At 45.2% G+C, this 13,083-nt stretch overlaps 1 protein-coding gene across 4 annotated transcripts; it reads left to right on the forward strand.

Moving 5' to 3' along the window:
• The first annotated feature begins 618 nt into the window (after positions 1–618).
• On the forward strand, positions 619–12,835 carry BLCAP (BLCAP apoptosis inducing factor). 4 transcript variants are annotated; one of them, XM_079980167.1, is made up of 4 exons: positions 619–750; positions 3,627–3,758; positions 5,971–6,130; positions 10,999–12,835. In XM_079980167.1, exon 4 carries the CDS (start codon positions 11,135–11,137, stop codon positions 11,396–11,398), a length of 264 nt encoding a protein of 87 aa, XP_079836293.1. In that variant the 5' UTR covers positions 619–750; positions 3,627–3,758; positions 5,971–6,130; positions 10,999–11,134; the 3' UTR covers positions 11,399–12,835. The 4 variants fall into 4 exon arrangements, with proteins under 4 accessions (XP_079836293.1, XP_079836292.1, XP_079836295.1 ...); XM_079980166.1 differs by lacking the exon at positions 5,971–6,130; XM_079980169.1 differs by lacking the exons at positions 3,627–3,758; positions 5,971–6,130 and having other exon boundaries at positions 698–750.
• The last annotated feature ends 248 nt before the right edge of the window (positions 12,836–13,083 follow it).

Raw genomic sequence — 13,083 nt, forward strand, 5'->3', positions numbered from 1 at the left:
ATGTTTGCAACAAGAGCGGGAAACCTGATTTTAAGAAATTGTAATAAAATAATTTGGTTTGATCTGTAATAATTTGGAAGAGTAATAAACAATTAATCTGAAAAAAGCATTCCAAAGCACCATCTATGCCTGCCTCCTGAAGTGGTCGGAATCCATCCTGGGCCCAGCCTCTGGGTAACAAAATTATTTTTATGGGAGCGCAGGAGCAGAAACTCTGGCCGCTCACTCAGGCTGCTGCTGCTTCCGCACCCGTGTAAACACGAGGAACCAACTTCGGCTGCCCGTTTCGCGCACGAGCCGCCCTCCTGCCGGCAACCAAGTCCACGCCCCGCCCCCTTATTGCATATTCATCATCGTGGAATTGTCGAGCCAGCCGGTAGGCCCGCTCGGCGCCGTTACGCCGACGGGTTAGAGCCCAACTGAAAGGGCTGTCTACTTCAATGCCTGTTTCAAACACAACGGGACGGTTGAGCCGGCGACCCGGCGCCGCTTCTCCGGACGGAACAAGATCCGTTTTTAAAGCAGGCCGCCCAGCGCTTCGGTAAGGGGTAGTGGGTACGTAGCGCTGCTTGCGCCTTGAAAGAAGGCAGCGGCGCGGGCGGCCCGCCTCTGGTCCTGAGTGGGCAGTTGGAGAGGAGGAGGGGTCCTGCGGGGAGTGACAGACGCAGAGACGGAGCCGAGGGCGTCGGGGAGGGAGGGACGGAGGGAGAGCGGCCCAGCGGCGAGGCAGCGCTATGGCGAGGAGCGCAGGTAATGCGGCTGAGGGGGACGGAGAAGGGTCGCCTGAGGGAATGTCTTGGCGGTAGAGGGGGCAGCTCCTGCCTGGGTCGTAATTCTCCCCGCCTCAGCTCTGAGGGTGGAACCGTCCCTCGGGGTGGGGGTGGGGAAGTGCCGTTTTTCCGAACCCCAACGAGGAGCCCGCGAGGGTTCGGCCGTGGGGGGGGGGCGGCGAGGAATCCGCAGCGCCCCCCTCTGAATGTCTGCCTCCTTTCTGTTCGCTTCTCCCCATCCCATCCCCAGCCGTGTCTTTTGTGTCCCATGGGGAGCGCCACCCCCTCAATCCCCCCCATGGGTGTTTTTGAACCGAGGCCTCCTCATTGGGAGCTCCGCGGTGTCCACAGGTGTGGGCCGAACACGGCCCAGGCGCCGATCCTGCCCCCTCTCCGCCCGCTCTGCGTCCAGTGAAAATTGACATGCGGTGTGTTGGGGTTCAGGGTTGGACCAGATGAATTGCTGCTTTGCCTCCCCCCCCCCCCTTTGGCTGTTTAAAAGTGATGATCGGCTCGTGTCAGGTGTTCCAGGAATTCTAACATCGTGGACCCTCCAGGTGTCGTTGCCCTGTGGACTCCTGGCCCCTTGGATGTGCTGACAGAGCCTGGTGGGAATTGGGAGTTCAGCAGCATCTGGAGGGCCCCACACAGGTTAGCAACCTCTGGCATATCAAATTCCCAACTGTGCGCTTGGATTATTAAGCCCGCTCTCTAGCTGGTGGAGAATTCGTGGCCTTCCAGGGGTTGTTGGGACTCCGATCAACCCCCAGCCAGCGTAGGTGATAATCAGTGATGCTGGGAGTTGCAATAGTATCTGAAGGGGCTGCAAGACATTGCTGCTTTCCCATGGCTCAAGTAGCTCGCATGGGGAGTAAGATAAACAGCAGCATGCCAGTATACCACAGCTGCCTAGATTTCATTTAAAACACAAATTAAATTGTAACTTTTAAGGTGTTTGTGTGTGTGTGTTTGTGCATGTGTATTTAAATGGTTTTTTAAAAAAACACACACACACACACGAATAGACAAACCTGTGGGTCTGTCAGTGCCTGTTGGCCATGCTAGTTAAATGGAACCTTGATGTACCAGGTGCTGGATAAGAGCAACATCTTCATATATTGCCTGAGTGCTGTTTAGAGGCATCTGGCAGGGCAGTGATGAAAGGAGGAGGGTGGACTGTCATTAGAAGACCATGGTCTGATGTTGCCAAGTAACAGTAGTTGCCTAATCCTAAAATATTACTCTCTCATTAAATCAGGGGTGGTGAGTCTTTTTTCTGATGACCAAATTCCATTGTGTGTGATCTGTCAGAAACTAAATGCCAGTAGTGGGCGGGCCTGAATGAACAGTGGGTGTGGCACCACTCTTCTCTTTTCCTCTGCCCTGTTTTTTCTCTTTTTTGCCATCCCTCCTCCTCCTCATTTCCCCCTCTCATGGCCATGCATGCATGGCATTAGCCCAAGGGGTGCAGGTTCTCCCCCCACCACTGCCAGTAGCAGTGCACCTTACCTGAATGGTGTGGACCAGGCACTGGCAAACTCAGCCCTCTAGATGTGGGCCTGACCACTGGTCCTGTTAGCTAGGGATGATGGGAGTTGTAGTCCCAAAACATCTGGAGGGCCGAGTTTGCTTATGCCTGGTGTGGACATAGGGCAGAGTGACAGCTAGTCTGAGCCGCACAGATAAACTGATGGGAGCACCAGCGTAGCTTTGTCAATGCATCTGTGTAGCCCCAACCTCATTGCTGTCATGCCCCACCCTAGCACTGTCCAGGTAAACTGCAACAGCACCAGTGCTGAGCTCCATAGTTCCACCACACTGGCTGCTGCTGCCCCCCCCCCCCCAATTATTCTCCTTATGCATAGTAACTTCCTTTCTGATCACTGTCTATGTTCTGTACAGGACTCCATGCACAGTTGGCACCAAATATTTAAAAGTATGAATACTTCAAAACTAAATGGATTGTAGAAATGGCAGAATCTGTTTGGTAAAACTTTCCTGTGTTTTCTGGAGTCAAGGCAATCCTTGATTTTGGCAGCCTTTGCAATAATGAAGACCTAATTGAAGAGCTCATTGAACATTAGATTTGCTTCTACCTCATTTTCTGAGTACTCTTTCTTTTCATCAGAGTGTGTGTGTGGCTCAGTAGGTATATAATGGGTTGGGGATGAGAATACATTTTTAGTGCCCCCACCTGTTAAAAAGCACTAAAGATCTTAAAAGGAAGAAATTTTCCTTTAACTGCAAAATAGCGGCAAACAGCTTTCTACAACTAGGGTAACATGTGGCTTTTAGTTCTTTGGCTGGTAAGTCTTAATGCTTTCTTGGAAACAGAAGCATGAAGTAACTCTTCTGCTACATCTTCATTCCATATTGGTTCATTTTGTGGTACCTGTGTTTTAGCTAGTTACATGTGAAGCTTCTATGCAATCATGATGGATAAATAGCCTGAAGCCTATACAAGAGTTGCTGTCTAAAATGTTGCTGCTAGAGATAACTGGAAGAAAATTCTAGAGGTCACACAAGACAGTTTAGTTTGAAGTGGTGGGCTTGAACCTGGGAGATTCAAGTTAGATTCTTTCCATCATAAACATCCTTGGTGATATTTTCTCAGACTTGGTTCTTTAACATAGGAGGAAAGGGAGGCTTGTCCACCTCACAAGTTTCTGAGGTTGAACAAAGTAAATACTGTAGTGAACTTCAGTGGCAATTCTTTATTATTATAGAGTAAAAAAAAATTAAAATCTGGAATGTCACTGTTTGCTTTGCTTCCTTTCTGAGGAGCAATCTTTCCATGTTTTTGCAATTCCAAGGCAGTTTTTAAATTAAATTTACTTTGTATATTTTCTCTTTCAGTTTCCCTTGCCTCTTTCGCCCTCCCCCGAGCGACATCCTTCAGCACAGAAGTATATCAGCCTGCAAAAATCTCTTCCTTGGATGCCAGGTTGAAGTTGACAATTGTTTAACAGTTGTCTCTCTCCTCCTGAGGTACTCTGAAGCAGCACTTTTGCTGAACCATGCATGCGCTTAACACATTCAGTAAATCAGCCTTTAGCAATCTGGTGCTTTCCAGATGTGTGCTATCCTGGCTAGGACTGATGAGAGTTGTAGTCCAAAATATCTGGTGAGTATCAGATTGCTGAAGGCTGCAGTACATTAAAAAAAATTTAGTGGTGGTCAATGTGGTGTCCTCCAGATGTTATGGACTACAACTCCCATCAGTCCCAGATAGCAGAGCCAAGAGTTAGGGGTTGAAATTGGTCCACAACATCTGGAGAGCACCCAGTTGCCTATTTTGATAGCACAATTCTTTTGCTGGTGATTGTCACAGAGTGAGCTGGCCAGTAAATCACACAATTCAAATTTGGAGCTAACTCTTTATTAGGAAAACATGATCTCCGCATGATCTCTTGGCTAAGTGTCAGGCCTAACGAGCACAGCAATTCATTCCCTGTTTGTCTTACTCCATTAAAGCAGATGTTGAGACTGAAAGTCCCTGCCTCCCCATAACCGTCTAAGTTTGCTCCTCTTCTGGGTTTTTTCCAAGCAATTGGAGACTGCACCTGCGGGCATCCTGTCACTGCTCTGCCCCTTTCAGCCCTCTTCTGGTTCTGGCAGACAGAGGGGGAAGGGAGCTTTTTGCAGTAGGAGAGGGAGACAACCATGACTCTTCCCCAGCCTGGCTCATATCTGCCTCTTGACCTCTCTCCTCCCACTCACCAGCTTTAGCTACTGATTCTTGACTTCACTCTGCCACAGACCCCCCCCCAGCTTGCTAAGCCCTGTTACCCATTCAGCTACTGACACCTTCTCTTCCTAGTCTTCTCCCTCTGACCACTCATCGTTGTCCCACCACCACTCCCATAGCTCTGAGCCTTCTTCCCTTGGTGGCTCCCCAACTGGTTCCTCCCATCAATCCTCTGCATCCAACTACAATGCTACCCCCCACAGCCAGCAAGCACACTAAGAAAATTGGAGGTACAAATCTCTCTATTTTCCCTCCACCTGTGCCAGCCCATTAGCTTACCTTTATTCATTTTGACACAGGTAAACTACTTTGCATTATGCCACTGTCAGCTGCTACTGTATAAATGGGGTAAATGTGAAGGGAAATTTCAACTTGCCTATAAAGCCTTAAAGTCAATCTTGGTATAAAGCCCATAGGATTCTAAGTATTTCTCCATTGTTCCCTTTGAGGTTTATCTGGCGAAGAAAATCACTCAAGATAGTTACTTCACTGTAATTGCAAAGCAGGTTAATACAGGTTTTTGTTCTCTTTTATCCAAAAAGTTTATATTGCTGAATAACACAATGCCCTTTTTTTAGAAGGAATGCTTTACTAACTAGTGATCCATCTTTCCTTATACAGTAGTTCATAGAAATTAGAGAACAGTTATTTGGGTATTAAAGTCCACATCTTGCACCCATAATTGTTCTTCCTGCTTTTTCTGAAATCTCGGTCTCTTACTGTGTGGTTGTCACAGTAAAACAGCATCCTCTAAACTTCTAAGAATGCAATTGCTAAAGGAAAAAGGGGGAAACCTTTGAGGCTGAATATCTTGTTTTGCTAATTGAAGTATACTGACATGAAAACCTGTAGAGAGAATGTAGTAAAGGCTACGGGTAATCTCAGAGTGACGTGACTCCTAGAAACCTCACCAAAGAGAATAGGGAAATGGAAGCAGCAGGGAAAGAGACATCATTTATGATGAAGCTGAGCATGCTTTTATCTACCTTGTCTACTCCCCTGCTAGTATTAAACATACTTTACTTACAGTCCAGGTGACCTTGGTGGTAGATTTTAATAAGTGGCCTCCAGCTACAATTGCTAAAGTGTTATTTATTTATTTTTTTATTTTACAAGCTGCATAAGAACAGCAGGGTTTGTTCAGATAATTTTTGGAGCAACAGGGATTACTTGAGGGCTGTAGAGGCTCTGTCCTTTGCACATTCCTAGTGGCTGAATTTTGTTTTGACAGAGTTGTTTCCTGTCATCAATTGTATTTATTAATGGTGCATGAAGGTGAAGATCCTAATTTCTTTCATCAAGCCAGCAGAGAATAATTTTAGTTATCAGCAAAACAGTGATCTTTTTATTGTTTCCACATTAAAGTATTGAAAGTGCTGAACTGGATTTGTGTGTGTTTTGAAAGTGAACAGGATGTCGTTTTTTAGGGCTTTCATTGTATATCTTTTCCAGATAATCTGGAATCAACAAGCATGGTTAGTTTTGCAACCCTCAATTTCTCTTTCCTCATGGATATTGGGTGGGGGACTCTGTGAGAGGGCTGGCTACAACCTGTTCCATATCACTCCCACATGCTGCTCTCATGTAGTTGGCATGTAACTGCTTCTAAATGGTAAGGGGAATAGAGAAGTGGTTCTGGAGAATGGTGGGATAAGCGTTGAGGCAGAAGCCTAAAATTGCCATTTTCACTTTCTTGTACTTTGATGCTATTGGAGTTGTGAGAGCTTGGACATCTACTATCATATAATTTCTTCTCAGTGATTTGAATGGAAGGGTTTGATTAAAATGCAAGTCATAGCCCTATTATGTGCTGGCCAACATAGCATAGGCAATATCAGTGACAATTGGCAAAGGTTATCGTGGTGGCAAGATGCGGGTGGCGCTGTGGGTTAAAGCCTCAGCGCCTAGGACTTGCCGATCAAAAGGTCGGTGGTTCGAATCCCTGTGGTGGGGTGTGCTTCCGTCGCTCGGTCCCAGCGCCTGCCAACCTAGCAGTTCGAAAGCACCCTCGGGTGCAAGTAGATAAATAGGTACCGCTTACTAGCGGGAAGGTAAACGGTGTTCTGTGTGCTGCGCTGGTTCGCCAGATGCAGCTTGTCACGCTGGCCACGTGACCCGGAAGTGTCTGCGGACAGCGCTGGCTCCCAGCCTCTAGAGTGAGATGAGCGCACAACCCTAGAGACTGGCCCGTACGGGCAGGGGTACCTTCACCTTTACCTTTATCGTGGTGGCACCTAGCATCACCATGATCTTGGCATTAGCAGGAGATGTGGTTGTTCAGTGTATTTCTTCTCCTACAGCACTTGCACTCTTAACTTTTTCCATTCTCTTGTTTGCCCTTTGCCCTTATTCCATACTGAAAGCTGTATAGATCTAAACCTGAAGGTGTGCCTTGCGCCTTTTATATAATCAGCTTCGTATTAAGTCAGTCCATTGTTCCAACTAGCTTGGTATCATCCATTCTGACTAGCATTGCTTCCCCAGGGTTTCAGGTGGAAGGCCTTTCCCACCCTATTGTCAAAGATCCTTTCAGAAACATGAGATGTCTGCAACTGAACATGAAACTTTTGCATGCACAGTATGTGCTGTATCACTGAGCTGTGGGTCTTCCTTTCTCTAAACACAGCAATATATGGGAGAGTGGTGGACAGTTTTTTGGCAAGATGACTAGAAATAACTGATTTAAAGCCTACTGAAATTAAAATGTCGTATGCTAAGGGAAATAATACAGCCTGGTCAAGACACTCAAGCCAACAAAAAGTGCAGTATAGAAAGCATTTATTTTAGATGCTGTATAAATCTGTAGTGGATTAGCCTATATCATATATAAATTGCTTCTGATTTGGGGAGCAGTCATGTAACGTATGACAGACTCTCATTCCCACTTCCGCAGTTTCCTGCCTGTCAGACCCTGGATAGCAGCATGATCTACAGGAACAAGCAGCTGTATCTCACAAGTAGAAAACTACTATGTTCTTATGAAAAAGATCTATCTCAAGACAGCCCTCAAATCAGATATACTTTACACATGAAGAATGATAGTACAAAGAGCCAACTCATGGAGTCCTTGGCAAGAGAGAGAGTACCTGGGAAGACTGGTATTACAGCTGAGGTTCATGGGAGTGGAAAAGTCAGACAGTCCTTTATAACTAGTTCTGCTGCTGGAGGAAAGAAGTAGTTCTACTGAACATGTGGTTCTAACATTATCATGCTGTGTAAGAATGAAGGCAACCCCAGAGGCACTGGAATCTCTCTCATCTGCACCCTAGGGAGAGTATTTGCCAGAATGATTTTTGAGGGTACTCCCAGTAACTTTATGTTTCAGTGCTTTGGTAGGCACAGTCCCACTTCTGTGCAAGCAGATCAAAAACAAATATGATCTTTTGTCAGCACCAGCTATGAGAGAAGTGCAGAGAACAAAGTAAGCCACTCTACCTCAGTTCTGTTGATCTTAGCAAGGTATTTGATGTAGTCAGCGGAGTAGGATTCTACAAGATCGTCAGATGTCCTCAAGCTAGTCTTATCTGATGTTTCCATGGCAATGTGCATAATACTGCACAGCTCAACAGAGCCATGTATGATAGCTTTTCAACTGAGAATTAAGGGAAGCAGCATTGCATCCCTTTGCTAGTTCTTTGTCACCTCTCTCTCAGTGCTCCTGAGAGGCACTCTTTGCTGCCACAAAGGAGAAATTCCTATTCACAAAGTGTTTTGCTACTTACCTACAAATAAATCTTGGGCAGATTTTGCCATGTGTATCTCATGTTTTGTTATGACTAGCATTAAGAAAGCCATTGTCAAGGAGCACTATAAATTTTCTCCTGAAGTTGGTAACTTTGCTCTGTTAAATTCATGATGACAACTTTGCACCCAAACAATATTTGCACTCAGGCAACTGAACAATATTGTTGTTTGTTCTTCTATCCCACCCTTTCTCCCATGGGAACCCAGGCTGGCTAACAACAAGCATAAAATACAAACATGATAAAACAATAAATAAAACATAAAAATCTATATCAAGAACTGAAAACAGTACGAGGACAATAAAACTTTGCTGGGGTAGAGTCCAATGCATAATGTTCCAAGCCCAGACAAAGAAATATGTTTTCAGTTGGTACCTGAATCTTCTAAACATGCGGGATAGTTGAATTTTCCCTGGATGGGAGTTCCACAATGCTGCATGAAACTACTGAGAAAACTGTATCTTGTGTCACCATCCAATTAAACTACCCCATTTATTAAACTGTGGCTTATTATGGTTAAAGTTTCGTTAATTGTAGGATGGGTTGTCATTCCTTTTTTGTTGCTGACAGTACTGGTGTGTGTGATGCATCAAGAAGGCTGTACAAACCTGATCCTCCATGTTTTGTTCCCTTCATTCATGCCACATACCTGATAAAGGAAAATTGAACCCATCCCTGGGTGGGGAAAATTTCACTGCCCAGATTCTACAAATTTATGGCTAAATTCTCTTTAACATGGGTTTTCCAAAAGACCTTTGCCTTTATGTTGAGCTGTAAATCATTTTTCAGATAGAAAGAAAACACTTCTTGATTAGTCTGTGTCATTTAAAGTTTTTTCTTCCTTCAAACTGAAGTACTTTAGACACAGTCTATGATTATCTTCATCTATGTGTCTCCCAGCAAGCTAAGTGACATCAGACAAATTCTTCACAATGGAGTATATATAGAAAATCCACCTGGATTGAGCCCAGCGTATCCTGATCTCTCTGTTTTCTTATGGCTGGCCTTCAGAAAATAAAGAGTTATTCTTTTCCTTCCTTTCTTAACAATTAGCTATTTGCTGGGAGGGCTACAGTAAGTTTTCCTCTTTGTTGCTCAACATTCATAATGCAAAAACATTGTTGCTTCCTCTTGTCTGAAGCTCAAGTGACAGGGCATGCAGTTCTAGGCTTTCCTTTGCATTTATCTCTGCAGTGGCCATAGCCTTAGTAATACTTGCATTCGGGGGAGCTGTGTATTATTTGAACTGGGCTTTTTCAGTAATTCTCTTTCCAACTCTTACTTCTGCCTTCTGTTTGTAGATGGAGCAATGATGACTGAGAGCTGCAGCTTATCTGGAGAAGGCAAGAAGCCTTTGATGGTGGGGAGGGCAGTGAAAGGTGTCTGAGAGTAGGCAGTTCCTCTGTATGCAAATGGCCAAGAATGTAGGGTTCTTCATCAGGGCTCTACAAATCTCTGATTTACCCACTAAACATATTTGATAGGGAACGTCACTAGTTGAAAGTGCTTCATATACATTTTCAGCAGTCCCTACAACAGAGTCAGAGAGGTAGTAACATTGGGCAAGCAACTTGGTGAATTCAAGACAGGGAAGATTTGAACCAGATACAGTGGTACCTTGGTGCTCGAACGACTGGGTTCCTGAACAAATCTGCTCCTGAACGCTACAAACCTGGAAGTGGGTGTTCCGGTTTGCAAACGTTTTTCGGAAGCCAAACGTGCACCACAGCTTCCGCTTTTTCTGATCGAGTGCAGGAAGCTCTTGCAGCCAATTGGAAGCTGCGCTTTGCTTTTCGTGCTGTTTCGGGAGTCGAACGGACTCCCGGAATGGATTAAGTTCAAGAACCAAGGTGCCACTGTACTTGCTAGCTCTCACACTTGGCCAATGTAGCATAACAGTGGTCTCAAAATATGAAGAAAATAAAATCAAGAAGAACCTTGAAGATGTGCTGATCTTTTCATGTTCCAACTTTATTGCAGTGTCCCTGTGAGCGAGGGAGAGAGAGGTGTGTGTGTGAATTAATTTAGTTGTGTGTGTTCAGATGCTGTGTTATAATAATAATAATAATTTATTATTTCTACCCCACCCATCTGGCTGAGTTTCCCCAGCCACTCAGTGTTCTCAAGTACTGACAACATGGTAGAATGAAATTGACCTTCGTTGCCTAATGGTTCTCAAACTACATAGGAACACCTGTGACAATCACCTGCACATGAGATAGAAGGATGCCACGATAGATTCATGCATCTTCTGTCTCTTCCCCCATAGGCTACAAGAAGGAACCACTAGAGCAGGTGTAGGCAACCTAAGACCCGGGGGCCGGATGCGGCCCATTCGCCTTCTCAATCCTGCCTGTGGACAGTCCAAGAATCAGCGTGTTTTTGCATGAGTAGAAGGTGTCCTTTTATTTAAATTGCATCTCTGGGTTATTTGTGGGGCATAGGAGTTTGTTCATCCCCCCCAAAAAATATAGTCCGGCCCACCGGTCTGGGGACGGTAGACCGGCCCATGGCTGAAAAAGGTTGCTGACCCCTGCACTAGAGCTTGGGATTGCATGGACCCAGGGAAGTGGCAGCTGGGGGAATGAGGCTTTCGGATTTGGAGTGTGAAAACTACAGTAGGGTTTGGGGAGCTGGGTTGGATTACTACACAATGCAAATCTAAAACACTTGGAAAATCCAACTTGCTGACTTGTCCCCTCTTTTTCCCCCTCCCCCCCCCCGCCTTTCTGTTAAGACTTGGTCATATATCACCACACGTTTTTATGAAGTCAGCCCATCTGATTCTGGAAGAGTTGAATGCGCAGAGGAGACGTTTTACACTGCCGTTTTGGATTGCTGCCATCACTGTGACGCCCTGATCACTAAACACCATGTACTGCCTCCAGTGGTTACTGCCTGTTCTCCTCATCCCAAAGCCCCTCAACCCAGCCTTGTGGTTTAGTCACTCAGTGTTCATGGGCTTCTACCTACTGAGCTTTCTGTTGGAGCGGAAACCTTGCACAATCTGTGCCTTGGTCTTCTTGGCCGCCTTGTTCCTCATCTGCTACAGTTGCTGGGGGAATTGTTTCTTGTATCACTGCTCTGGCTCCCAGCTGCCGGACTCTGCTCATGATCCCAATGTGGTTGGCACCTAAAACCCTCTACCTGGTTGCAAGCTCCTTATTTCTTTTTCTTTTAAAAGGACGGTTTTATGGGAAGGAGGGGTTATAAGGCATGTGATTAGAGTACAAGCAACCTGTTTGTATGTCTGGATTAAAGTGTTTCATTCATGATCACCTGCCCTTCCACAATCTGCCTGTAAAATTTTACAAAAGCTGTTTATGGTGATAACGTTGTTGTCCTGGGGTTGAAACAGAGCAGTTGGTGGGTGGCCTTTTCCCACCCCATTTTTCCTGCCCTGTATTACCTGCGTTTGGTCCTTCTATTTCTGACTTGGTGGTGAAGAGACGTTTTGAGTGTTGCCTGACGCTGGAGTGGTCTCACTCCTTGCCTAGTTGAGGATGCAACCATCAGTACTCTGGAACATGTGTCATCTGATCCTGTTGAAATTGGAAAGCCTTCTCTCCATTTTGCTTTTGATAAAGAGCTAGTGTTCCTCATTCCGAACATCGGGGGGGGGGGTGTTTGCAAATGGCTAATAAAGTTTAAAAGCTGTTGGAGCCAGGAGGCTGCTGATTCATCACAGCAGGCCAAACTGGAATGTGTGCACTGCCTGAGTCCTTTCCAAAATACTTATCTGCATAGATCATAGCTCAAAAAACCCAGAGTTGTCATGATGCCACTTTTACTACACAGGCACTGGAGCCTGCCTCACCACCCCACCCAGCCAAATATCCACAGTTTACCAGTGGTCTTGAATTGAAAAGAAGCATGCTCTGTTGTAATGTTTCCCTCTTATTATTTTTGCTGTTGACTTTTAAGCTCTCAGTGTTTCTAACCTGAAAAGGCGAACAGCAAGTGCAAGTAGAGAAGCCTGTATGTGCTAAGCCTGACATGAGAGGTATGGGCTGCTTCTGGATACTGGATTGGAGTTGTCACTTGAGTGACTTGCTGCTTTCTTTCTTTCTTTTTTTCCCTTTTGAGGCCAAGAGTATTATTACTATCGCTCATCACAAGTAAATGAGCCTGTGCATGAATTTATGGGAGGAAGAAAGCAACTAATGGTTAAGCTGCAGCTCTTCATGTGGTTCTGGGAAACCTTTTTGTGGTGATGCCTGGATCGTAGCTTTATCCCCACCCTCAAGCTTTCACTCTCTTGCACATCAGTAATTTCCAGAAAATAAATATGTTTCTTCCTTAGGAAACGTTTGTTTCACTGAAGCATAAGCTAGTCCTTTGGGGGAAGCAGGCACACACTTTTTGGATAACATTTCAAGGTTATGCTCTTGTTTTGCCACCTGTTTAGCTCTGCACAATCTTCCCCTGGAAGAGCATTGCTGAAAATGCTTTTTCTTTCCAGGGGAGTTGGAAATGAGAAACCAATCGTGAAACCTCCACAGAGATTTTTTTTTTATTTTTTGTTTGTTCATTGCACAGCTGTTCAACAGGTTTAATAAAGCTTTATAAACTTTGGTCTGTGGACTAGTGCCATTTATGATGCAGTCACTCTCGTTGGACTAAGGCCTTCGGATTTGCAGCATTTTAACTCCTCTTTCCCCTACCTGCTTCTGTTCCCAGGACAATTTGCTTGGAAGCCAAAGCAAAGAATAGAGTTCATCTTGTTTTATTTACTTTCATGTGGCAGTTCAGACACTGACCTGCTGACCCTTCTCACAAAGTGTTTTGATGACCATTTTTCTGAGTTCAGAAAGCACTATAT

Source organism: Podarcis cretensis (assembly GCF_951804945.1).
Source record: "Podarcis cretensis genome assembly, chromosome: 6".
In the NCBI taxonomy this organism is placed as follows: Eukaryota; Metazoa; Chordata; class Lepidosauria; order Squamata; family Lacertidae; genus Podarcis; species Podarcis cretensis.

What these genes read in the sequence shown, in the direction of transcription:
- BLCAP (XM_079980167.1), top strand. Translation starts at nt 11,135, where the DNA reads ATGTACTGCCTCCAGTGGTTACTGCCTGTTCTCCTCATCCCAAAGCCC.